The sequence below is a fragment of the Amphibalanus amphitrite genome, unplaced genomic scaffold (assembly GCF_019059575.1).
Source record: "Amphibalanus amphitrite isolate SeventyFive unplaced genomic scaffold, NRLGWU_Aamphi_draft 001104F_arrow, whole genome shotgun sequence".
NCBI classification, from domain to species: domain Eukaryota; kingdom Metazoa; phylum Arthropoda; class Thecostraca; order Balanomorpha; family Balanidae; genus Amphibalanus; species Amphibalanus amphitrite.
In genome coordinates, this window is record NW_024882598.1 from 136,310 (window position 1) to 163,494 (window position 27,185).

General features: G+C 47.4%; 1 protein-coding gene across 2 annotated transcripts in view; it reads right to left on the minus strand.

The window, feature by feature from the left end:
* LOC122370161 overlaps positions 1 to 27,185 on the minus strand; it is a 142,446-nt gene that overhangs the window by 83,025 nt on the left and 32,236 nt on the right. For both annotated transcript variants that reach the window (XM_043345524.1, XM_043345523.1), the window contains exons 3-4: positions 25,748 to 25,792; positions 11,234 to 11,263 (exon numbers count right to left, since the gene is read on the minus strand). In XM_043345524.1, the coding sequence (XP_043201459.1) occupies positions 11,234 to 11,263; positions 25,748 to 25,792 (75 nt within the window). The remainder of the gene's footprint in view (positions 1 to 11,233; positions 11,264 to 25,747; positions 25,793 to 27,185) is intronic.

Genomic DNA, 27,185 nt, shown 5'->3' on the forward strand with positions numbered 1-27,185 from the left:
CCCGAAAACACGCAACCGAATGTCAGCCCATCGACTGAGCGTCAAGACAGAGTTTGGCTAATGATTCTGCCTGCCGGAAAACGGCGGCTGGCCCGACCGGCCGCCCAGACAGCGTGGCATTTGTGGAGCCCGCCCGACGCTCCAAAGTCGTCGACTGACGCGGTGCAGTCACGAAAAGGTCGACAGGGCGAAGATGTCCAGCGTGAGGTTCCTCATGGGGTCGGGTCACGCGAATGGACGGCCGCCGTCGACGAGCAAGGTCGCCGGGTCACGTGACGGGTCACACGGGGGCGGGGGGTGAGGTCAGGGGGTCATGGATTACGTAACGGCGCAGATGTGGCTGGCGGAGAGGTTCAACTATAATAATAGATTATTTGCAGGACTTAGAGAGCTTCACAAAACAAATATGAAAACGTTTTAAAAATGAACACAACTTGGCCGAAGAAGATAAAAAAAGAGCATATAGCCGTGCCGGTTATCGATCAAAATCATCAAACATTACCACATTCTTGCCTTTATCTCAGCAATTCATGAATTGCAACTGCCACAGCTCCCTAACTACCCGAGTTCACCCGACCAACATCTGACCAAATCAAAACGTGATCAGCAACAGCTCGATCAAAAATGTGCTGACATAAGCGCATCCTGAAGTGCCGCCAGACGCAAAAATACGTTAGGATCGAGACCGGTGGCCGATACGAAAATCGGTCACGATTGGTGATGCTTCCAGGCAATTCGGATCTCGACTTGGGTCGGAACGTGACCACTGCTCAGTGGTGGGAGAAACGAAGAAAGCTTGCAATGCATAAGCTTACAAAAAGGCTAGGTGCGCGCAGAAAACACCCTACTTATAGTTCGAGGCAGCAATTGTTGGTGAATTCCCGAAAAAATATTTTTCCTCTGACCATGTGTTTAACTTGAATGTACAGGTCTGAACTAAGCTAAAAAGTCAATTCAGCATTTCATCAGTAATGCATAATCACCGTTCCACTCTGCGCTCAACAACTGGATCCACGCCTTTAAATTTATCAACGAAATTGTTATCTTATCGTGATACCACCGTTACCAGCCCGCGCAAAGTGCACGATATGATAAACCCAGCTGGAGACTGGTTATGTCACAGAACTAACAGGCTCTGAATCATCTGCGAACAGATGTTTTCACACAAACTCACATGGCGTGAGATGAGACAAACACACGCAGGGTGGCGATCTCTGAGAAATCGGCAACATCGCCGCTATCTTTTGATAGTGATAGCATTGTCAGGTGAATGGTCATGTGAAAAGATATTGTAAAAATGCGACGCGCAATGTATATGAATGATAAATAAGTTTTGCAGACCTACAAGGACCATTTTGTAAATATGCACGACAAACTGACTGATTACAGCAATCATGTTTGATGTGCACTTTAATAGCATAAAAAGAAGCAATCAAAAAGCACAGAAGCAATCAAAAAGAAACAATACATAACGGCTGCACCGTCCCCCCCCCCCCCCAAGGCAAAGCAGTCTTCTCATCTGAGGAGAGCAAAACACGTTTCATAACAGACACCACGGACAAATTGCGAAGTTCTGTGATATACGGGCCTCGGGTACCGTTTCGGGTTTCCCGGCTGTCATTGCCAGCTCACAACTTGTCCATTGACCAGTCATTGATTTTTGCTTGATTGTTGCGATCGCGCTGGACAACTCAATATCCATACATCGTCTAACTCTGGAAATCCCGCCACGAGAAATCAAAACTTGAATGATTCGAGTGGCTGTGACATATCAAAACAAAAATATCGTGAATCGAACCTCAATGCCAAACCGCGAAATCAAACCGTGTAATCAACTCTGCTAAGCCGCACGATCAATGAAGCGCAGAAACGACTCAATCCATGGAGCCAAATATCGAGCGTGCTTAGTTCGTAAAATTCGAGCAGATAGAGAGGAATGTTTTGGATTATGGATGGATTGATAATGGACGGATTTATTGTCTTTGAATTATAAAAAAATGCATGGACTGCTTTTACAGGTGCAATTGAAAAATTTCGAAGCATAATACGTTGTAAATAGATCCCATGATAATGTATACATATTCAATAAAACTCGGCATAATCACACAGGTTGGTGGCATAAATAGGTTTTCGTGATTTGAATATTTCTTGATATTTTTAGTCGTGCATTTGAAAAGTGAGCTACTGTCATTGGGCCGCAGGGTTAGGAGTTGACCGATAATAATTCCTAATGACCGATAATAGTTTGTTTTACAGAGCTTATCGTCCATCGTGGGGAGAAGCAAACGTGACAAGAAGCCGCTCCTTCAAATAACTCCCAGAAGAAAGTCCCGGGTCAGCTGAAGGTCATTAGCAGCTTTCCCAAGCCACTCATGGTGCAAACTGGTGCAAGAACTGGAGCAAATACTTCCCAAACCTCAACTCCCATTAATCCCAACGTGAACCCTATGATCCATGTCTAAATGATCTCAGCGCTGTGTCCAAAGGGGAAGATAAGAAACGTGAGCCAAAGTCGCTATTCCATTCTCACGAGATTCATCATTTATTGCTCATGAACGCGATATGAGCTCGTCAAGCCCAAAGCATGTTTAACACAACGACACTGCTAAAACTGTTCATATATCATGTACCGGGGCTGGGCAAACAAACGCTTTGCAACCACAGGAATGATCCATCAAAGCTGACTAACCCAACTAGCCACATTTCCTCTCAATTACCATTAGAAAATACCAAACTATCCCAACCAAACCACCCAGTTTTCCTAGGAGTTTGTTCTACGCCCACCCACACAAACATATCATCACTTTCCCCAACGCGTCTGGCGAGACAATTTGAGCCTGTTAAACACGGAGCGGTCGGAAAATTGAAGCCCCGTGTACGGCACCGCACGGGAAGGCTCGGAAATACCTGATCGACGGGCCGCTGACGGGGGGAGGGGAGGGGTGAGGAAAGAGGGCACTCACGGGGTGCGGGGGGGTCAGGCAGCAGACGGCTTGTCGCCCCTGGCTGGTCGAGCAGGACTCACAAATTATCATCGCAGGCCGATAATCAGCCCCAACAGACGCAGCAATCAGCATGGAAGGAGGAGAGGGCGAGGAGGACAGAGAAGGGTGGAAGGAGGGCATGAGGACATGATAAAACGGTGAAAGGTGAAAGGTGACTAATAAAAACGAAATAAGGAAAGGAAAAACGAAAAAGAATTAAACGCACAATACATGTAGGCTGAGCTACTGTGAATCATAGCTCTTTGCACATCTGATCCAAAATAACCCTAGACCACCCACACACAGCCGCAGCTATTCCAATACTTTCTTCACTACTCCACAATAGTCTGCATTACACACATATCCCCACCCCCGATTATCCATTCAGTAGTTCTTACCATCCTTGCCTCTTTAACCGATCCCAATCGACCCCAATAATCTCACGCAATTCGGACAAAATCCATTAATCCTTGGGTCAACACGGACCAAACCAGCTCTCTGAACACCTCGCAGTCCGCAATGCGAGAGTCGCCATAATCCCCGACCCTTGCCACCCCCTGCTGGGAGTAGCTGGGGTCAGGTCGGCCTGTCGTCGCCCCTTGGACCCCCCTCCCCCACCCCCACCTGAGGATTTCACCGTCCTCGTGTCCTGTCCCATCCCGCCTTCCAGTTCCAATTCCCCCACTCCGCCCACCAATCCAGCACTAACGTTAGCGCGAACAAATAGCCGAGACCCGGTGCGCGTCACACCGGGATAATGGCCGCCGGTTTTGATGGCTAAATTTGGCCGAGACCCTGGGTGGCGGAGAACTGCCCTCAATTAGTCGCAGTATTTGTTATTGTTAATTTTGGGCATTTTTTTGGTGGGAATAATTATGGGCCAGCTGGTGTCACGCTGGAATGGGGATGAGGATAATAACGACAAGTTTTATATTACTGAGAGTGATAGTGATGAGAGTGATAGTGATGATGGCAAATTCAATGTTAAACGAGCTTGAGAGACAGGCATCAAACTCACAAAAGAAGAAGTAAACCAAGATATCGTCACCATATTGTTTTATGTGTGTAATTTTTAGATCATTTAGCCATTTTATATCCATCCGTTGTCCAATAGGTTGCTTGAAGCATTGCTTCATGTCACGCATGCGGAAATAAAAGCGAACAAAGTTCTACTTGAGCTAGACAACGGACATATACCATGATCTATACCTATTTATTGCTCACTTAATGAGCTTAAAACATGCACATTGCACATTGCACGAGGACGACGTTTACAGCGGCACACCGTCGACGTGTTCGACCTTCGGAATCGGATCTCCAGCGGAGCTTAACTTGTCCGAGCCCTTTACCACTCTCTTACTATCATCTGGGCATTACCCGCGTTCAGTTCAGTTCAGTTAATTTTACTTTCCGTTCTCGTTTACCTTCCACTACGTGCAATACTCTAAGAATCTACAGTTACACCGATGGCGATATTCCTCATAAGCACGCGTAACACCTTCCATGCCTACCTTCCATTTCGATCAGACCTAAGCCAGGACGGGCCAAACCATGACCAAAAAGAACCAAACCAGGACCAGGACTAGGACCACACCGAGTCACAGTCGGACCAAGACCCGGCCGTGAGGAAATACCTCACTGACGTCGGTCCCTTTCAACCGCTGGCCGCTCGCGATTTCGTCGTGTGAGCGGGCATACATTAACCCCCTCCCGACGGCCGAGGGGGAGGGAGAGGGGAGGGGGGCACGGTCACCTGCAGAGTTCGCTGGGTGTTCCGCGCGGCCCGGCAGAGGGCCCAGAGAAGGCACCGAGTGGGCGGGACTTTTTGGCGGGCTGCGATTGATTGTGGTCAAACGGGGTGAGAGGCGGTAAATTGGTGAACGAGAGGTGGAAGAGAGAGGATATGTATGTATGTATTGACGATCAAGAGCAATCCACAATCGGCGTGGCGATTACACTCCGAGTCCGAGCTGGTTGAAGATAACACAAGAAATAGGTACCTACACAAGAAAACGCACACACTTACGGATACGAAATACACAACGCGAACGCCGAACACGCACATACGTGGTGTAACCCGCACGAAGCCGCGTTCATAACTATGTACACACAGACTCGTTTGCCTTTCATAGTCCAAGAGTCATGAGGCTAACTACTATGGCTACTCTGGCTAGGCTTAAGCCCCTTTTTTACAGCACGGGCAAATCTGGCTGGAGGCAACTGCGTTAGCTCGAGGGGGAGAGTATTTAGGAGCGCCGCGGCACGGTAGGCGAATCTACGTTTTCCGGTCTCTAGTCGGGGTCGCGGTAAGTGGAAAAGGTGGTCTTGGCGAGTAGACCTTGCTCGTGTTTGGGAATTTTTGGAAAATAGGGTCGCGATCTCCTCGGGTTCACCTCTCTGGATGGCCTTGTGCGCCGTGATAAGGGTATGGTATTCAGCCATTGTTTTAGGTGCCATCCAGCCGAGTTGGTCCCGGAGATGGGAGACATGATCAAATTTACGGCGACCGAAAATGACTCTAGCGGCAAAGTTAAGAATTTTCTGAATGCGATCGAAGTTCTTTTGGCTACCATTACCAAATACGGAGAGACAGTACTGGATCCGTGACATGACGAGAGCCACCACTAGTGTCTTGGTGACACCGTCGGGGAGATAGTGGCGGACATGGGAGAGGCCAATTAGGAGACCCGTGCATCGGCGACTGAGCTCGGACACATGCGCGTCCCAGGACAGGGTGCCGTCGAAGATAACGCCCAGGTTACCCACCTGCTTGCATGGCACTAAGTTTGGTGTCGCGAAAAGAAACGGTGAAAGCAGGTATGCTTCTCAAATTTTGCCGACTGCCGAAAACTATGAGCTGAGTTTTAGCAGTGTTTACTTTAAGAGCATTTGCACTGAACCAATGGTCGAGAGACGCCAGTGACGCTTCCAAGCGCGAGATGAGTCCCCTAAGGTCGTTTAAAGGGCCACTCACCAACAATTGAGTATCATCAGCGTACTGGAAGACTGCTGCATCCTCAGAATAAAGTGATAGATCATTGGAAAATACCGTGAAGAGTAAGGGACCGAGTGCCGAGCCTTGAAAGACGCCCATAGAGTTGGGGAGAGGTTGTGATAATACCCGGCGACCGGACTCGTCCTTCAATGACACACTCTGTGTGTGACCCTGGAGATAAGCGGCGAACCAGGATGTCTCTATGCCGTGCATTGCCAATTTAGCGAGTAATAACTCATGGTTGATGACATCAAAACATTTGCTTAAATCAATAAGGCATAGCATAGAGACATCCCCCCTATCGGTGGCGGCCAGGATTTGGTCACTGACGGACAGAAGTGCTGTCTCAGTTGAGTGCCGGGGTCGGAAACCGTGCTGGGTATTGGCCAGAAGATGGTTTTGGGAGAGATAGCGATAGAGCTGTTTGTGAATGACTCGCTCGACCACCTTCATAATGACAGGTACTAAGGAGATGGGTCGAAAATTAGTGGGATCAGATGGGTTTCCAGACTTGAAGATGAGGTGAACTATAGAGTGTTTCCAATGAAAGGGGATATCGGACCTTGAGATGCAAGTGTTAATGATGTGAAGGATAACGTCACCGATAGATGGGAAAGCGGTTTTCAGCATGCGAATGCAGACGCCATCAGACGCACAGGCGGCAGAATTGCGCATATTGAAAACGGTGTGACCGAGTTCACCGAGAGAGATAGGTCTGGGCTTAAATCTACCTCTTTAGGAGAGAGAGAAAAGAGAGGAAGAGAGAGTGAGAGAGAGAAAGAAAGAGAGAGAGAGAGAGAGAGAGAGAGAAAGAGAGAGAGGGAAGGAGAGACGAGGGAGGGATGGAGAAAAGAGAGGAAGGGAAAGAGTGAGAGAGAGAGAGAGAGAGAGAGAGAGAGAGAGAGAGAGAGAGAGAGAGAGAGAGAGAGAGAGAGAGAGAGAGAGAGAGAGAGAGAGAGAGAGAGAGAGAGAGAGAGAGCACAGACCGGGGATAGAGCCATCTCCGGCGGTCGGGCGGCCCATTCACACCCCATCAAAGTACCGCCGCCCGCTGCACCAGGTGACCACAGCAGTCGGCTCCTCCATTCGGCTCGGAATTCTGCCGTCAGGAAGTCACTCGTTAGTCCACAATCTGGACCTCACGTGCCGCCAGCGCGGGAGGCCACTAATTTGAGAAGATCAGCACCGCCTCGGCTAGAACAGACCACACCGCTGCAACGAGTGGCAAAGAAGCCGGCGAGAACAAAGATGAGCTACCGAAAGCGGTGTGGAGGTCGGGCCGGCCCACCCAAGTCTGCCTGCATGCGGTAGGAATTTTATGCAGCGCTCCTTCACCGAAATCTGATAGTGGTCATACCCGCGCCCTGGTGACTGACCACGGCCGTTAGATGCCGGAGACCGGGTCCCGCGAGAAGCCGCCATTGAGGCTATCTGCAGCGGACACTCCCGTCTTTCATTGGGAAATCCGACCCACAACGAATCACCGATCCAAAAGGACTCTCATAAGCCAACCGGGAGTGGCGGTGGAAAACGTCAAAAGGATGGCAAGACCTGATCAGTGATCACAACTTCACGACATTTTTATGGCAAAGGAATGACATCAGAAATGACCTGCAGGGCTTGTCATCAACCCTAGAAAGAGGATAGCTGATTGGCCGAGCTTTGAGTGAATAAGTTTCAAGTTCGCTCGCCGTTGTAAATTCCATATCACTATCCTGTGGGGTGTGCGGTGGAAAACAATGATGATACGACGGCAGACTGACCTAACCCATAATGATGTCATAATGTGGGGGAATCGTCACTTATCTGTATTCCACTGGTTTGACAGCAAGCTTTTATGACCAGAGTCTGAGCGGTAAAATGTGGATGATATGGATCGAACAGTCTGCTTATGTCATTTGAAGATCATTGTTCATCCAAGCTGATAAGATAAAGACTGTTCAGCCTGAAATCAGCCAAAAGAATGATACAATAACTCAAATATAATTAGCCACATATTTTTTCCGACAAAACGGAATACTTTGATGATAAGTATCGAGCAAATAAGTAGCAATTTCAAGTCTTACATTTACTATTTGCCCCGAAAATAACATTCAGAGAGCAAATAGGAAGTTTGTTTCATCATCCACCTAAATTTATCTTTATATCAGCCAGTGTTGCAAAATTACAAACCGCTAATCACTTGTAATTGAACCATTATGAGCAATAATTACGTTGTGAAGAGCGCACGCCATATAATTACACTGAGCTACTTTGTAATTAACAGGAAAATATCACTCATTTTTAAGATAGTTGAACACCAGAACACACAACAAAACGGATGACCACAACGGAAGAGCATGAAACAAATAACACAGGGTCAGGTAAATTGTTACTGCACAGTGCATACAATAAATGAAAAGAAATCGAAGTTCACACTGGGGTTGAGCAGTTAAGGTGAATTTGTGCGGCTGTTTGTTGTACTCATGAAACCTTGCACACGGGATCTTACAGGAAAGCATGCTTTCGAAATGCCTTCCATTAGGTCAGCATTCAACCACTTAGACAAGAAGTTCCCACAATGACAATGCGCACAGCATAATCAATGCGCATTACGCATTACCATAAGCCACCGCTATGTCTCGTCCGCACCTTTCAATGACGCAAAACCCGTCACGATGACACCGCGGAAATATCGAACACCCGGCGACATACTGCGGCGATCGAATGACATCACTGTGGCTGAAAACAGTCTCCCCTAGACGAATGACGCAGGGATGAAATGCCGCGAGCTCGACCACTCCCAGGGAGAAACCTCTGGTTGTGCGGGCGAGAGAGATTCTTTCCCACCTTGAAAGACATTCCCAGTTCCCACCTACCTCAAGAATGGCAGTCAGAAGTCTGAAGAAAACCCGTCTGACTGACATGCTTCCGTCGCCACGTCGCATACCAAAGCAAAAGGCGGCGGCGGCGGCGGCGAAGGGGGACAGGGGGGGGGAGCGAAACCTCGCTTTGGTACCCCCATTAGCCACTCTAGCGCTACTCATGTCAGCGACTCGTCAACCCCTCGTCAACCCCCCTCGGTCCCTCTCGCTCCCTATGTGACGGCAGCAGGTCAACTATCAGAAGAGATGTCAAGCAATGACAGACCGTCATTGCTGGCATGTATGCCGGACAAGAGACTTTTTCGGTGAACTTTTAGGGCATTATAATATAAAAATACCGAAATGATAACCGATGCAGCTGCCTATTTCATTAATCAGTTCAAATAGAAACAAGGACCTCTGCCATTCAGGCTTTCAGCTCCAGCCAGCTTGCATGTGTGGCAGTGTCAAAAGAAAACTGGAAAATAATCGGATATCTGAGACATACTTCATTGTCGTGTTGCGATCCTCTCAGACATTTTACAGTTCTGGATTCGGCATCACGCAAACCATGTCAGCGCGCAGCCCGTTGCTTTGAATTTGCATGATCCAGCCAAACAATGCCCAGATGTTATAACTGAACGCTGGTTAGACCTCCATTGACGTTGGTTCCAGCTGGAGAGACGAAAAAATAGCGGAGAAATCGGTTTAACCTGTATCAGCTTCTAAAGCCGCTTTACAAATCAATCCATCCGTGAATGAATTCAAAATAAGACTTCGGTCGAAGGATGCAAGGTAAGACCGCTAGGTAGGAAACAACTGCCTTGGTTCATTTCGGCTTTCGCAAATATCTGGACCAAAAATTAAAACACATTTAACCAGCTCACTAAGCAAGAATTGACTGGCCTAAAAAATGAAGTGTCCAGTAAACTTGAAAAACACATTTCCCCACCTAAACTTAACAAAAACACATTTTGTGTGCTCGCAAGGGCACAGCCACTTCTAATTCGACCTCGATACTCCGTATTTTGATCCCTCAGCACACCTGGGTGGCCGTTTGTTCAGTATAGGCCCAGCTCCGCCGAAAAGCTTTACAATTTACATATACGTGCCGAGAAGCTCAGTGCCAACGCCAAAACGCGCCTCATAAGCCCCCCACATACATTCGGTTCGCACGCAGCACGTGACAAGGTGTTTAGCCGGTTACAATCTCCCAAATCCAGCGCAGTGCTGAAAAGCAGAGCCGCAAACTAGCCCAGATGAAACATGCCACGTTGATTTGGGCCGGGTTCAAAGCAAGGGTTTCAAACAAGGTTTCAAAGTCAAAGAGACGGATTTCCTACATGCCGGGGTATGTCTTAAGCACAGCACGAGCCGGGCAGTAAAACTATGACCAAGAAACTGTCGGTGTCAAAATGCCATGTTATTTGATAGGCCGGGCAGGAAACAAAAGTTTACTGCCCGAGTTTACTGCCCAGGGCAATGACCTCTAAACTACAGTTTATCGCATTAGTCCAGAGGTATAATTGACAGAGAATGTATAATTGACATCATTATTGCATGATATTTGCCGCGTAAAATTAGAAAACTAACATTTTTTGGTAAATATCTGCTCTGCTTATCAAGGGTTTTGAAATATCTTGCATTGGTTACAAAGCCGAAATTATGGTAAGATATGCGCCTTTTAATCGAAATCCGTTATCGCTTGTTGTCTTATCTTCGTTTGATATGTCCACTGATACCTTGGGCCTAAGTTAATGCGTTTTTATTTGGCAGTTGTAGTCCTTTCCTCGAAACAAACATGTAAAATATGGAAAATATGTATAATGTATTTAACGAACGTTTAGCCATAGGGCATATCAACAAAGTACGATTACATAAATAAAGCAAAGATTCTTGCAAGAGCACTGGGAAAATTCACATTTAATCACTAGGAATATTATACCTTCTTCTTGTTCTTATGTCGTGGCAAATCATTCAAGTATTATGTTCCTTGGATATCCAATTGTTGTGCCATTCTAAGTTGATATTTTCAGACGTGATTCTTTTTGAAGTAAGGTATTTTGATGCATTTTCTTCTGTAAATTTCCTTTAAGGCTTTATCCACAGCAGTAGCGCAATCACTGTTAGGAAAATATGGACAAAACAATTGTATAAAAGTGTCACCAAAACCTGTCGAAACTAACCTAGCAGGTATGCGGCATGTAGGAAAAATCTTACTGACCTCAGCCGTACGAAATTATTTGGAAACTCGGCTTGCAAAATTTGACTCCGGCCCTCGTGCTTCGCACTCGGGCCTACGTCAATTTTGCAAACCTCGTTTCCAAATAATTTCGTCGGCCCGGTCAGTAATATATATGCTTGCACACAAATAGCAGTAACGGAGTGCAGTACACAAGGATGCTACTCACGTGGATGAGATCTCGGTGTATCCTCCGAACCTGCGAACGGAAAGATAAATCAGTGAATCTCCCAGTCACAATTCTGATGTAACAGACAGTCAGGGAATCACCAGTAAGGCCAGAATGAGATGTAACAATGACAAAAATATGGCCAATTACCAGTGAGGAGCAAGGCTGCACAAAATACAAGAGATAGTTACATGCAACGAATCACACCAGCAAAGTGAAAGCCAAGGTAAACATAGACACGGTTGGTCATTCTTCAACGATGCATCATATTTTGCTTTCTAAGCGACACTCGGTTTCGCTTCAATTGCATATACCTATGACATTTCATTTTAGCATGAATAAAAAGTCAGTAACACATCTTGTCATTTCACCAAATTCCTCGTGACTCATATTATTTCTTCCCACGCCGTATCTCACGGACGCACAACTGTCCCATCCTATCCCATTCGTCACGTGCCATCCTTGATCCACCCGCGGTAGCTAGCATTCCCAGTCCTTTCTCATCCCCCTCCTCGACCCCCATCCCTCCCCCTTCTTCTCATCCCATCATTCATTCTCTAACGCCGCGCCCTTTCCACTTCCGTCATAACCTACAGAGTTCCCACGCGAACATGCAAATCAGCAGCGATGACATGTCACCCCAGGAGCGTCCTGGGGGTGCGTTCGGACAGAGGTGATCGCTATCTTTGGGAATATCCACCACAGGGCGGCGATATTACAAGTAGTGACGTTCCATTGAAGCCTTGTCCTAACTCCCACGGTTAGCTGGGTCCCAGCGACCCCTTGTCCCCGCGTCACCTCACCCACGCGCATATCTCGTACTCCCACAACCGGCGGTGGCATGTGATCGATCAGTGGTGACAGGGGAGTCGCCCCCGCGTCGCTCAGTTATCGGAGGTCAAACGGCGTTTTTGGAGCCACAACCGGTGAGGTTTTGGCGGCTCTGACACCGGAAAACTGAGCGCGATATGCTGGTAGGTTTGATACACAATGGACAGACGCTACCATTCTAAATCGCGCATTTGCCAACCAAAAATCGATGAGGCTTACAATTCAGTAATGAATGCCTTAAGTGGTTTAATCTTGTCCTTTCAACATTCGGCTTGTCAAACGAAGAACTAGAGACAACGACACGTAAGTGTGACATCATCCAGGCTTCCACGCAACTTACGGACTTGATTCGGTGAAGATTCGTAAGCGAAAACAGAGGTTACAGAACGCAACGTCACATCCTCCGTCCTCCCCGTTGGTCAGAAGCCACAACAGTAACAGATCAGATCACCTCCTGTCTTTCCCAATCACCTGCAACGTAGGTCGCACTCTGATTCAACCCGGACACTTGCGTTCGCCTTCGACGTCAATCGTCATTCGCCAACGTCGTCATTTCTGGAGGTGCAGGGAGCGTCAAAGGCACGGCAAGGAGCGGCAAGCAATGACAAAACAGGAAGCATAACACGAAGTGGCAGTGGCTGTCGAAATAGCGGCAGTTTGCAGTGGATCTGTGAATTATAAAGTATAAACCATACAGGTCCGCCCACTCGTGCCCTAAGAGGCTTCCGTCTGTCAAAAGAACCGCCAAGCTGAGCGGCGACCCGTTAAACTATGTTTCGAAGCCACTCCTCTAGCATTAGCATGGTCTTCCGTGTTTGACTTACTTTATTCAGCATCAGTATATAATCATGTTGCTAAGAGAGACAAACAAAAGAAAACATGTAAGCCAACAAACAAAAACACCGGTGCATACTTCACAAAACAGTAAATCACTAAGTCCCAAAGACTAAATCACCTTCGAGCAGGCTTCAACCAAGCTAATCACAATCAGTCTTCCAGTATGCTCGGTTACCAAAACGGATGCATTAGTGTATAACCATGAGTAACACTCCATTATCATGCTTACACCGGATATGACACCATGCGATAGCCGAGCTAGCAGCGCTGCAGCTCTAGAAAACGGTCAGAGGACAAAGTCCGAACACTGCATGATAGATAAAACGTGCGATGTGCAGTCCAGAGTTCCATGCGCGGAATACATCCGCATTCGTCCGATCCGAGTGTGTCATTGGGACTTTTGAAACACCGTCTCGGCACTACGTGTAGGTGTAAGGATACAAACGGATACGAGAAGAGAGATGTGTTCGGCTTCGCTACAGAATTTCCGATGACGCTCGCATGCATCGATGAAAACAAACAGTGATACAATGGATGTGTATTCAGCTCCAGCCTCCAATAGCAGTAGCGGCGGAACACCTTCAATTAAGAGGGGGGGGGGGGCACTGCCGACTTTTGGTCCCATTCTTTCCATGCAACGCCCATAGGGCTAATGTTAAAATGCCAAAATCAAAGGGGGGCAGGTGCCCCGGTGCCCTCCCCGTTCCGCCGCCTATGTCCAATAGAACTCTTGCACCGCGGTTTTCAAACACACCGTACCTCAGACGCATCGCTTAAAGCTATCTGACTAAAAAATTAAAATAAAAAACTAAAATAAAAAAATAGCCGTGGGAATGTATTGCTCAGAGCGCCAGGGGTATGCCAGAAACAGGCGTGAAGACTGGATCGTGAAATCATCAGACAGACACGCCTCTCCTACATCGATGTCATCGAACGACCCACTCCTCTCACAGTGACGTCATAAACAGCCAGTGACGTCATCCGTGCACAGGGCAGAGTGATGTGATCGGACCATATGGGGACCACTGAGGGATGGTGGAAGCTTTGAGCATGTTTTATTTGCTTATTTTGATTTCTCTAGCAATATGCGTGATTTTTTTTGAAACAGCCCCACGGGCCACAGCTTAGAAGCATTTTTCTTTTATAACTGCCAATGTGCCGTATGCAGGGAAGCGAAATCGTTCTAAAATAACACCTGCAGCATTAAAACTTTACAAAATGGGTTAGAAACACTTGGTTGTCAGGGTTTCAAGGTTTTAGAAAAGGTTGTCAAGGTTTTAGAAACACTTGGTTGTGTCATGACGTTACATGAACGGGAGTTTTTTTTTTGCAATGACCTGGTTTGGTTACCTTGTTCGAGTTAAGCACTCACTCACCCCCTGAACTCAACGATAAAATTTCATTTTTATCGGCAACACTCTTCCTCAGTCGTGCTTCCTTTTAGCAACGCCAGCAGCCTTCCCAAAAACCAATGAATGAATCCACGACTCCACCATAAACGTCAAGTGACCCACTGAATGAATGAACTCCCACATTTCGAAACGCCGTTGCCTCACGGTGTGTGCGGATTTCTGCCGTAACCGGTCCGGACTGGGTCCAATCTCAGATCGTCAACACTCACCGGTTGGATTTGTTTGTTATCTCGCTCTGCCATGAGAGGCTAACCGGCCGGTCGGGCCCTAATCTGCGGTATAGGGCTAAGTTCTCATCGCGGCTGATCTTCCGCTCGATTCCGACGGTGACATGGGATAAGATATCCGGTGCCAGCCGAGCGAACTGCGGCGGGACACGCCAAGCACCGCAACCGAACGGGATCGTGCAACATGTCGGCGTAGGTATAGGGGTTGGGATGATATCAACCCGACACAATAGATCACAGAAGCTCGGGAAAATAAATCATCACAGCAAATCGGCGAAGTAACTCGGAAGAACAGTGAGATATAAGGTGACTTATAATCATAAACCATCTTACTGGATGGCCATCTTCTTGCATTTGCCAGACAGCGATACTTACATCTCTCTGCGGAGTTATTGATACGACCGTGTGGCGAAACACGTCGACACAAAATCGAAGACAGATCATGGATAAAGGTATCCCGGGGTAGAACGCAAGGATTGTAGAACTCTGAGGTGAACAACACAAGTAAGTGAGAAGGATGGTGGGATGGTGTAAACCCTGAAATAGGTGGGCATTAGCCACTAGGCACTACGGTGAGCACAAGGGACAGGCCGACCGGCGACCATGGTCGAAAATCGACCGTCCAACCGGCCGGTTGAAACCAGCGCGGCACCGGCTCCTATGAGTTCCGTCAGGCTTCAGCCGGCTTGCGGCAGCTTGGTGGGACTCAACACAAGCCTGACTGGACCCAGCTGAGTGAGAGGGTTTGCTGGCAGGCACGGGCCAAATCCGCACCTTCAGTCCTATTACCTGCTTCGCAACAGACACTGAGCCCCCTGAGCGGTACTTAGCGCTGGAGCGGACACATGCGAGCCGCTCCATCCAGACGCGACGACCGACACAGTCTCAACGGCAGACTTTGGAAAAGGACGGCTGCACTCGGACTGTGGCGGCGATTCAAAATGTGCCCTTGATTCGTGATAACAAAAGGAGGAAAGGATAAGTCTGAGGATGATTTCCAAGGTATTGCGGTCTAAGTGGCAGTGCAGTTAATATCAACCTGAGAAACGAAGATAATATTCGCGGTGTTGAAATGTAATCGCATGGCTTTATGAGTCAAAGACCAATTTCTTTAGTGTTTCAAATATCAACTGTCAGCTTAAAAGAAACGACACGGAAATATATGACAAAGGCGTTATTTTACGGTAGAATATAAATGGTCGTGAATAACAAAAACAGTTCAGGATCATGCAGGATACGTTACCACTCTCACATAAAAATGACGTCCCATTATTTATTTACTTCACACCAACTAATCCCACCCCGTCTCTGCCCAACCAGTTCTCTCCTCCAGAAGCTCCACTCGCGGCGCTTTCAACTCCCGTCTGATGATGGTATCAGCATTAGCACTGATCATATCAGCGCAGCATCCGGCGGCGATCAGAGCCCGACGCTGATCCGCTCAGCGGTCTCCGAAGGCGCGGTAGTCCGGACCAAGGCGCGGTGGTCCGCGGACCGGTATTTCGGACCAGACGAGGTAGTCCACACGTGTCATGACCCGGCAGACCGGCGCACCTGGGACTGGGTATGATCGGTGATGTCTGCTGATGAAATCAACGCCGGTTAGTCGGATGGCACGCATTCTAACCGGCGCCCGTTACATTCGCATTGGCGCTCGTTCGCAGACTGCTAACATGCATGGAAAGCCATCAGGCACTGAAAGAGCGAGGCAGTTGGACAGTGACTTTAGGTTCTATTCCCTAAATTGAAGTTAGAAGTTGATCAATTCCAATGTTTCACCAACGCGCCTACCGGGATTTGATGGACAAGGGCTTCATCCACAAAGTTTAGCGATCTAATCTAACTATTATTGATTTATCGTGGATTTTATGCTGCAAGAGCTAAGCTCATTACGAGCACACCTGGACGATCCGGACAGATTTTTGACAGGCAGGTTTGAACTTTGATAACACTTTCTGGAACTAAAGCAGCTATAGACGTGCTAGAACTGCACAATGAAAATCAGGAAGCGGACACTCTCTGTTCCACAATAGCTACCATTACTCCACACGTTAACGATAAGGCGTTTCGCCGCAGAATCGCTACCACACTGCATGGCGGATAATCCTCAACAACAAAAATACCAAACCTCACATAAAACATATCACCTAAATGTCTGCACAGCTGGAATTCAGAGGAGCGTTCTGGAATCAGCGACATATCACAGGAATCCGCAACGGGAGTGCTCCACGGGAGTGCTCCGTGAGAATGCCACGCGGGAGTGTCCGGGCGGCTTAGCACTCCTTGATGACCCGCTCTGGAGGGCCCGCAAGCGGGGATCTCGTCAACAGGTAGTGTCACAGAAGGGTGTCGGCAGACCGGAAGGGGGATGCCACCCCAGTTTGGAGGTGATTGATGGCTTAACCGGAAGCATCAGAGCTGAAGCGAATAAAAGACGGAACCGAATTGGATGCCTGAGTTTACGGGTGGAGAATAAAAGCAGCAGCAAATTGTATCACAAGTTGGATGAGCAAGTTGAATGTATACAAGATGAAAAGGAATATGTCGATGCTAAGCAAGAAGGCCAAAATTGCTGCACTTTCTGTTCTTAGTTGGAAGATGGAAAGCTCCAAGTTCACACCAGCTCACCAGTGCCAAGATCTCTCGGAACGGACAACTCGACGTACCAGGGTACTCAGGGATGTCCCCCGATTCTCCCCGCGATCAGATCTTTGGTGGCAGGTCACGCGCGATTGATAGCACAACTCTCCCAGGCGAGAGATGCGTGCATCAGCGAACCGGTACACATACATTTCCGGCGGGGCAGAGTTGCAAAGCGACTAATTTAACAAGCGTGGCTAACTCATGGCTGTACACGTAGATTGCAAGTGCCACCCTGAACCCTGCTATAGATGTTATATGATTGAGCTAGGTAAGTCTCCAGTCTCGAGCATCTTAATATTTCGCAACATTAAAAACTACGTCGCAACGTCAAAGGATTAGGGACTCTGGCGTCGATGAAGTGTTACGTAACGAAATGCCAAGGCGAACTCATTTTGACTGAAGATGCAATGTTGTCAAGATCGGGTCACGCCAGCTCCGTAACAACAGCTTCCTTCCTTCGGTAGCGAAGCAGACCAGATAATGCAAGCCACACAGTTGTTTCGAGCCAGTGCAACTATTTCGGGTCTGGCCAAGCACATGCCAGCACAATGACGTCTCACATATCATTGTAAATCAATCCAACTCTGGAATGCACCCGACCAATTACCGAGCTAATCGTGACAAAGAAATTCTCCGAAACAAAGCACAGCAAACAATAAACACTCGCTCACGACCAGCGAGTAGGTCACATCATTCATAGTTGTAATCTAATTGTGCACAATAATTGGTCCCATTGGGATGCCTGCATTCCACAAATGAATTGAAAATGACCCTGTTGCTTGCACCACAGCGAAAGGCGCAGTAGACTAGCATGACGTCGTGGCAGAGTTACATATTTACATGACTTAGCAGTCTGCAAAAACCGCTGAGCAGGTTTGAGCCGCATGAATGGTGAAACCCCATGGCAACGCCCGATAGAGTGAAGGATAGCTGTTCAAAAAGTGGAATAATCCCCCTGACACACCATCGCCAAAACTGGACTAATCCAGTTTGTACATCACCTCATGTCAGACAGACACACAGACCGTGATTCGGGCCTGGACGCGCCCCTAAATCCAGCCCTGGTGCCGCTGCCTAGCCCCGCGACATTGCATTCTCGACACACTGTGTTGCAGCTTCGAAAACAGACAGGAATTCGTTCATAATTCAAAGGCAGCGCTGTTGATGCGAATCGCAGCTTCCGGCGCGCAAGCCGCTCCTTCCGGCTCAGAAATAGCACGGGCGCCGCGATGCAGCCTTGTGGTAAACCCTGGCTCCGGCGCCGACAAGACAAGAGCGTCCGCCGAAGACCGCCAAAGGTATGACTGGGAATCTGCGCTAATGAGGTCTCATACACCAGAACCGGTGGCACTGCTGCCCTACACAGAAAAGATCCCGTAAAGTGACGGATCCAACGAGGATTCAGCATCCAGGAGCGTGGACTTCAGCAGTCATTTCTGAGGCAGTCTCAGCGAAGAACTTTGAGGCAGCCACCAGGATGTCAGGAGGACTAATGAGAAAAATGGATAGCATCATAGCACGGCTAGGTTTTCATTGAGCTTATTCTAGTAACAAAGCCGGAAATGGAAAAAAGGCTTCGACGCCTTTTGGATGAAGGGATTGAGTCTGTTTCTTGGCCATGGGTAGAAATCAGGGCAACGGTAAAGAGGCTTTGGCGCGTGCTGGTTTCAGGAAAATTCTAGGGCTAGTCACGCGCATCAGAATGCCTTCTGAAAATGACTTTCGATGGCATGTTGCCTGAATCGTTTTGCATTATAGCATAATCAGTAATCACATAAAATGGAGTCCAATTAAAACGCAGCTCTGTTGAAATGTTACTAACTTCCTTCCGGTGCCTGTCTTCTTTATAAACTAGATAACTTAGCAAAAAGAACACAATTCAATAACAACACAATAATAATAATAATTAAATACACAATTAAAAATAGCACAATTCAATTCAATATTTCATTTACAGAAGAGCATGCTCCCTACATTAAAAGCCAAAGCCAATTACAAAACATTGACATACACCACACACACGAGGTACTGCTCTTCTACACCGTTCCGCGAAATGTGTCTTGTCACGAATTAGTCGAGCATTGGTCCTGACACATTGGAACACTGATTGTCAGCAGCCTCATGAACCGCTGGGAAGGTCGCTCCAGAGCGACCGAATTGAGGTTACCTAGAGACAGACATGCGAGCTACCTGCCACAACTGCTCTATAGAAAGACGGCACTGGGATGCCATAGTAGATATAAAGACTGGGACATAGACAGAGACTCTGAGAGAGACAAACTGCTATTGAGACATAGATAGACAGACATACCATCTACCTACAGTGGCAGCTGAGAGTGATGTGATAACATAACATAACATGTATTCCATGTAACAGCAGGCCACTTGGGCCCAACGAGGTTACACGTAGAATGTAGATGAACAAACACTGTATGTAAAACACGGTACAATTACACCATTTCATCGAACACTAGCCCACGCTGTTTATAATACAATTCTAACTCATTTTTAAAATTACTACCCTACCCTATAATGTGATGATGTGAACTAGGTCATGATACATATGGAGACTGAGACATAGAGACAATGACAGAGACAAACTGCCACTGAGATAGAGACAGACAGACATGCGTGCCAGCACAGCAATACTTCCGCAGGCCGCGGTAACTAGAGACAAGAGACCGAGACAGACAAACGGAAGATAGACCACGACCTCTTCTCGGGGACTGGGAGGTCACAACAGAGTTAAAGACATAGACAAGGACTGAGGGGACAGAGACCACACAGAGACTAGGACGGATGCTATGACAGATGATGACCCAAATATGAAAAATCCCCGTCAGCCGACAGACAGTATCGCATTGAGCAGAAACCCATGGTGGAAAGGCCAAATCGGATGAAGACAGCAAAAAAAAAAAAAAACACGTGCTCACCTGCAAACAACACAGTTATTTGTTCAAAGAACACCGCAGACGACCTCCACTGCCAAACTAATCCAAAGACGAAGTCAGCATGCCTGGCTATGCACAGAAAACACATGCTCACGAAATCAAAGTACTGCAAAAACAAAGACGATCTTTATCATTCGCGGTTGATTCAAATTCGTACGTCACGCCCGGAAGGCACATCAATTAAAACAACAGAGGAAATCGTGATACTGGATAAATTGGCCAACTAACCATTAAGACTTCCGATTGTCCAAACTGCAGTCATGCGCTTGAACACCGGATGTTCTTGGATAGATATATGCAGACCCCGGAATCCTGTAGCGATTTGTTGCAAACTAGTACGGCCATGACATCGATATCCTGGATGGAATTTCACTCATCACTTATAGGAAATTACAGTCATCATGCATTGATTGTTTACTTTATTATTGAAACATAAAACAGCACTGGAGATTATCAATTGGTGGCGTTGAAGCTCTAAATTTTTGTTTCTGTAATGACGCCCCATACCAAAGGGACACACAAGGGACACAGTCACACAGAAGACACAAAAGCGAGATACCCGTAGTTGTGATTCAATCAAATCAAAAGCCAGCGAACAAATTTCATCTACATAACCATCTGAAATTAGATTTCGAGCGTCTGGGCAGCTTAAAAAAGAGCACGATAAGGCGAAAAAAATGTAGCAAGCAGTATTACATAGACAAAATCTGCTTAGCACGACACTGAGCACTATGCATAAAGCATCTATGCAGGGCGTTTATCCAATACCTACCCCGGCTGAAAATGAGATGGTCTGAATGGATGGATGACCGCATAATACACTGGTATATGTGGACCTTGTGACGACTTTCTTTTGTCGTTCTAGCAGACGTTTATAAATGAATGAAGCAAGGATATGGCCAAAATAACAACCACTTTTAAGCTAACAGCTAAAACGAATACGGAAACCAAAACATCAGAGAAGAAAGACAAACATTCCACTACGAACACGAAACCAGCAACTTCATAAAAATCGATGATGATGAATTGTTTTTTTTTTTTGGGGGGGGGGCGCCCGAACTACAGTGGTCATCGGCGCCCATACCTAACTTCATAAAAATCAAATCACCCCCAAAGTTTCCTGGTTGAGTTTTCGGCGCTTACATCATCTCCCCACCTGGCTCCGCCGGGTCTGCTCTCATGAGTCACCAGACGGGGACGTGACACGGGCACGGTCTGCGGCCCGTGTTTGTGTGTCTGTGTGCGCGCCAGACTGCCGCCCGGTCAGACAGCCGGCGCGGCCGTTCGTGCGTGACCCCCCCCCCCCCTTCCCTCCCCTGCCGGTCGACCCGGACCGGTCAAAAGGTGAGACATCCAGAGCAACGCCGGGGGCTGATTCACAAGGATGGCGGGGCGGGAACAGTGGGCAACAGGCAACGGAGCTGTAATGTAAACGCGAGAATCGCCTTCATCGATTATCTAACGGGTTAGGAAATCCCGTACCTTCAAGGAATTTTGAGGATAAACTACATGAGCACATCATATTTCCTCAAAATGCTCAGACAGCATGTCATTCAAATGCAAAGAAAGCCAAGCTGGCTCTCCTTTGAAAATATACCGTATAGCAAAACTTCCACGGACGGATGCTTTAAATAGGTGCTATTTTACCAATTTCCCGAACCATGACAGCGTAGTTTTAAGAAAACATTTTCCCAGTTCTTACATGTTAACAACCAGGATCTTGAAAGATTGAATGAAAGACCATCCACAAATAGCTGCCATCGACACAACCGCATTCAGACTTCCCAAATGACAAAACGCCACGCCTGTAAAACCATGTTCGCGTGCGCGCTCCTCACATAGCTGCACAGTGCACATGCATACCTTATCCAATTCAATGATTCTGAAATCCGCATAACACTCAAAACACTCATTCGTGAACTAAGCGCAAGAACAACCAGCTGTGATTCGCATTAGTTACTTGTCATTGCTCTTGTCATCTCCCCCCCCCCCCCCAAACACTCACACACACTCCCCCGGCCCAATGACCGAAACTGAATCAGTCCAGCCCGAGTCCCCCACAGAAGCCTGGCCATGAACGATCATAGGCAAACTCCAGAACGTTTCAGGTCTTCCCAGCGAACCCTTGCGGACCGCTCCATTTCAGCGAACAATGCGTAACGCCCATCCGGTGTCTATTCCAGTCGTCATCGAATCACCGGAACAGGCCACGAATTCATAAATCAGGCCACGGCAGCGGCCTTGCAGTCGGCCGGCGACGAGCGCACGGGAACCCCGGCTCGTGGCCGCCACTGCCGCCGACGCCGCCCACGAAGAGCGCGCGGACAATCCCACCGGCGACGCTCAACTTAGTTCCGACAAAGTGCTCATAATCACTGAGCGGCTCGTCCTTCGAGCTCCGCGCCGCCGACTATCATTGCAGCCGCGGCCGGCGACCGACAAAACGGTCCTTGTTAGCGCTCGAGCGAAGGCTAGAGATTTATAGTATCACCGGCGGCCTTTCAACTAGCCGCCACCGTGTGCCCACCTGTGCTAGACAAAGTCATACCGCGTCATTAGTCTCATATATAAACCCCACATTACCCCATATATAAAACAGCAACCGGCTAGTCAGAAAAACGAGCCTGCAATCAGGCGACTCTCCTGCGCGGAGGAGCCTGATTAAAGCGTGCACGCGCTTGTTCACGTCGAGCACCTCTGTTGTGCTGAACCGCAAGTCTGGGGTCTGGTCGAGACAGACCACGGCGAGGAGACAGGGTCGAATCTGACCGCGGAGCAGCCTTGCCGAAGGCGGCTATTGCACCGTGTGGGTCGAGCAATGAGTGCGGCGACGACCGGCGGTCGGCGGGTGGCCGGCGGTGGTTAGTGGGGGGATGATTAGCAGCCCGTTTAGTCAGGCCGCGGTCGGTCGGTTGTGATCTTATGACTAGAGTTGGGGAGGGAGGGGAGCAGCGTAGGTGGCCAGGTGTGGGGGAGGTGGAGGGAGGGGAGGGGAGCCGTTTTGGACAAAAGTCGTGGGAGGTTATGAGTCAGGAGTCAGATAATTCTCGTGTCTTTTGGTCGGCAAGTCTGCAGCAGCAGCAATAAATGTGCTATCTGAAAGGTCGAACACGTGTCAATTCTGTTAATACGACTGCTTGTTCAACCGAAATACGTTCTGTAAGTGGAAAGGCCTGCAACGCCTACCTTTAAGGAAGACTAGTCAACTTGAAAAAAGAAAGGAAAATGTATTTATCTATGTAAAAATGGTATTAGCGTAAAGGTGAATCGTGTTTCTCGAGCAGTGCCATTTCGAAATAGCGATTCTCTCTAATGAAGATGTCCCCTTGATTTAATGACATTCTTAATGGCTTTAGAGTCGCTTAGACCAGACTCTAGACAAGTCCTCTTTTAATATTTAAAGAAAGCGTCACCTTTACTTTTGAAGAGCCTAATATTCCTGGTTTTCCTAGTAGGCTTCCATTCCGTTTTGTCGTTCGACCACAGAAAAACAATGTGGCAGTTCTGACAAATGCTTGGTCCTGTGCTGAAGCACACTCGGCAGTTGATATGAATTTTTGACACCAACACTGGCTGCATTTTGGGCACCACCACTGACCGCAGGACTTTGCCGTCAGGAAATCAGATAGCTGAGTGGCTCAGTCCTGAACGCTGAAGTCTACATCAAACCAAACGCCAAGCGAGTCAGCAGCTGACAAGGAGTGCAAGTGAACTATTTTGAAAATGAGATCGCAGTCATCTTGAGGTTAATCGAGGTCCTCCATAGCACAAAATTAAAGGCCTTGCGAGACTATGACCCTACTGATCACGAACTTATGTCCTACTTCAAATAAAGACAAAAGAATACAACTTCAGACCTGACACAAGGTGCATGCAACGCTGCTAGCACCATAACGAATGAAATACACCGACATCATCTCACATTGCTAAGGTCCTGTTCACAATAACTCATGTTCATAGCAAGAGGAAGCGCCACCTTCGGCGACAACAAATGCCACAGCCTAAGCGATGACAATGAGCAGACGGGTAGGCACCAGGGACAATGACCCACCCAGGTAATCTGGGATGGAATAGAAAGACGCCGCCAAATTGTCTGCAGCCCAATTTGTTTAGGACCGAGCTGGGTGGTCACATGAAACCCTAGACGGCCATTTGGATGCTACCTTTCTACGGTGAGCTTGGAAATTGTGGTGGACGATATGTGTAGCAGATAGATGACTTAGGAACTTACAGAGCTATTCAGCTCAAGGTTCATTTTTCTCCAGTCACCCGACATTTCCTTCTAAGTTTGAAAAAGCATCCAATTATAGCAAAATATTCAGGTTCATGGGGTCTCAAGCTCCGTAACGCGTGTTAACCTCCACTGAAAAAGTTGCAAATAAAACACAACGTTGGCCTTTAATGCACTCAAATGTTGCGTGCAGGGACCGTCGATAATTTGGAGCTACACACCCCCTCATCCACTGCAGAAAATGAAAATAACTGTGTCGACACGCTATAGCATGATAGCTGGCGGATCTAGGACGCGACATTTACGTGCCAAGGACGATCAAGAACCAGAATAAGGAAATGAAGGATGGAATAAGGAAATAAGAAAGATATACAGAACACGATCCGTTAACTCTACCAAAGCTGAACACAAGTGGCATGCTGAATTCGCCGATTTCGGGTACGAATACAAGTAAAACCCAGGATCCACGCCATAGGGCTACCAAAGAACAGCCAAAAGTCCCGTTTGGTAGGAATGTGAGCGCACCACACCTTCCCCAGCGAACGTTTTCAGACAAGTGTTATGCTAATGCTGACCTGTGAAGCAGCGTACCCTTACAACCCTGGCCTCAACACGAAAAATACAAGGAAGTACACGGCCATAATCCGTACCAAACTCCTTCAAACATGATGCAAAGCAAAAATGCTCATGACATGGTGGTTTCCTCTGAAATCCACCGCAAATGTTGCAGCTATATCACACGAGCTTGTAAGAAATGTGCATTATTTTTGCATACGATCGCTGTAATCAAGGAAGTACGTGCATATACGGGAAACGTCTTCGAGTTATTAGGTGAGAAACCGATGTTCTGTCACAGTTCTCACGCGCGTCAAAACCGCAACACCCCAATGACGACAACTGACCCGTTTAAGTGGCTTTTTTTGCGTGACCATTCTGACATAACAAGGTCGAACAAGGCCACTTTGGGATTTAGCATATGACGTTGAAATGAAAAAAGGAAGAACGTTTCTAAACCCTGCACGACCTTGGCAGTGCTGACGGCGTTGATTGTCGTCCAAACATGGATCCAATCCGGCGATGGAATGCTGAGCAATCAGCAATCTAACAACCTTCATAGCTGGGAAAACAACATCACACAAGCGCAACATTGTGCAAGCATTCGCAATTACAGGTCCGTATTGCGTTTGGAGATAAATATCTCGAGAACTGCCAATAGCGAGTATCACATTGTACGTAATCACGACTTAGTTTCATATGCAAACATAGATGCATCAACCAGCGCGTTACATCTAAATAGCACAGTTAACGAAGCAGAACTCGTACACATTTTTATGGGCAGTCATTGGGCACAATTAGCAAACACCAGGCACATTGTTACTTACCAAGACGGCTGCTTCGTCCCGAGGATAAAGATGACTCGAATGGTTCTGAAACAAGAAGATACACATCAGTTATACACAAAATAAAAGAGAACGATGGTCGAAGAATGAAGATTGACTCGGGCCCAATCGGTGCCCGTACATGTCGCAACTTTCGATTTTGTGTGTCTGTAATTCGTATAATACATCGATTTATTAATTCGACTCTACTACATGTTATAGTTATGGCAAGGCTTTGTCAATACGAGGGTTTCAGAGTAAATGTGGATGATCAAAATAGGGTAATCATCGTCATTCGAAGTTAGTAAGCATTTGCGCTCGTGTGGAGCACGATTTCCGCGATGCCTTTGACTACCAAGAACCAATAACCACAGGACTACCAAACAGTGACAGTCACATTACAGAGCAAAACAAAAATGATACAATATCACAAAAATGGTCACTGAAGGAGCAATACGATCGCTAGCTTTGGCAAAAATTCAAGTGTTCAGAGAGGAACATGCCAAAGTCCCGGTTCACATATGACAAAGTTCGTGCACTCGAGGATGTCTCATCAGGAAACAATGGGCTCAGATATTGACCAAGTTCGCGATACAATGCCATGTAAACTTTGTAACCAAGCAAGAAACGGAAAGAAAACGAAAAGAACTTCAATCATGTAACAATGACACACTTTTTCGCTAAATCCACTAAGCTACCGAAACATGCATTGCTACACACGATAGAGAAAATGCTGTTGAGCGCATAGCAACTGTCAAGCGAGGAATGAGCCAATAGTTGACACGAAATTCCTCCGGGAATCGTGACCAAGTGCTACAAAGATCCACTTAGAAAACGGACAACACTGAAAAACCGTCGAAATATCAGCGTTCGAATTGAATGAATGGCTCGGTGAACACTGTCGCCCAACACGCCAAGGTTACTGATGGCACAGAGAATGTGTGTCGTTCTCAGGCACATCACGGACGGCATGTCGATGGACTAGTGGAAGGCTCAGTGTCACTCAGCAGATCAGTCAGTAGGTGGTCCATACGACTGAGCATTGGAGGTCACGTACCCAAGAAAGCAAACAACGTATGCAACAACATGTTGGTTATGCAGAGTGTGATTTTCAAATAACGATCATTTCGGTACGTTTTTATGTTTCTTCATTCTTACGTTGTTAACAACATGTAATTAAAAATACCGTACATAACAATGGCACATAGCAAAGAGCATAAACGATATGCAGGCCACATACAATATTTCTATCTCAACAATAAAAAATGAAAAAGCTATGTCCAATTTGCGCCAGCAGAGCACGATTGCTTGAAAAATTACATTACGTCGCATCCTATTTGCGCAATAACACTGCGCAATTGTTTATCAAATGCACCCGAAAACAACAGCCACTTCTACGACCCATCACCGATCCCGACTTCACGAGCGAGACGCCTCATGT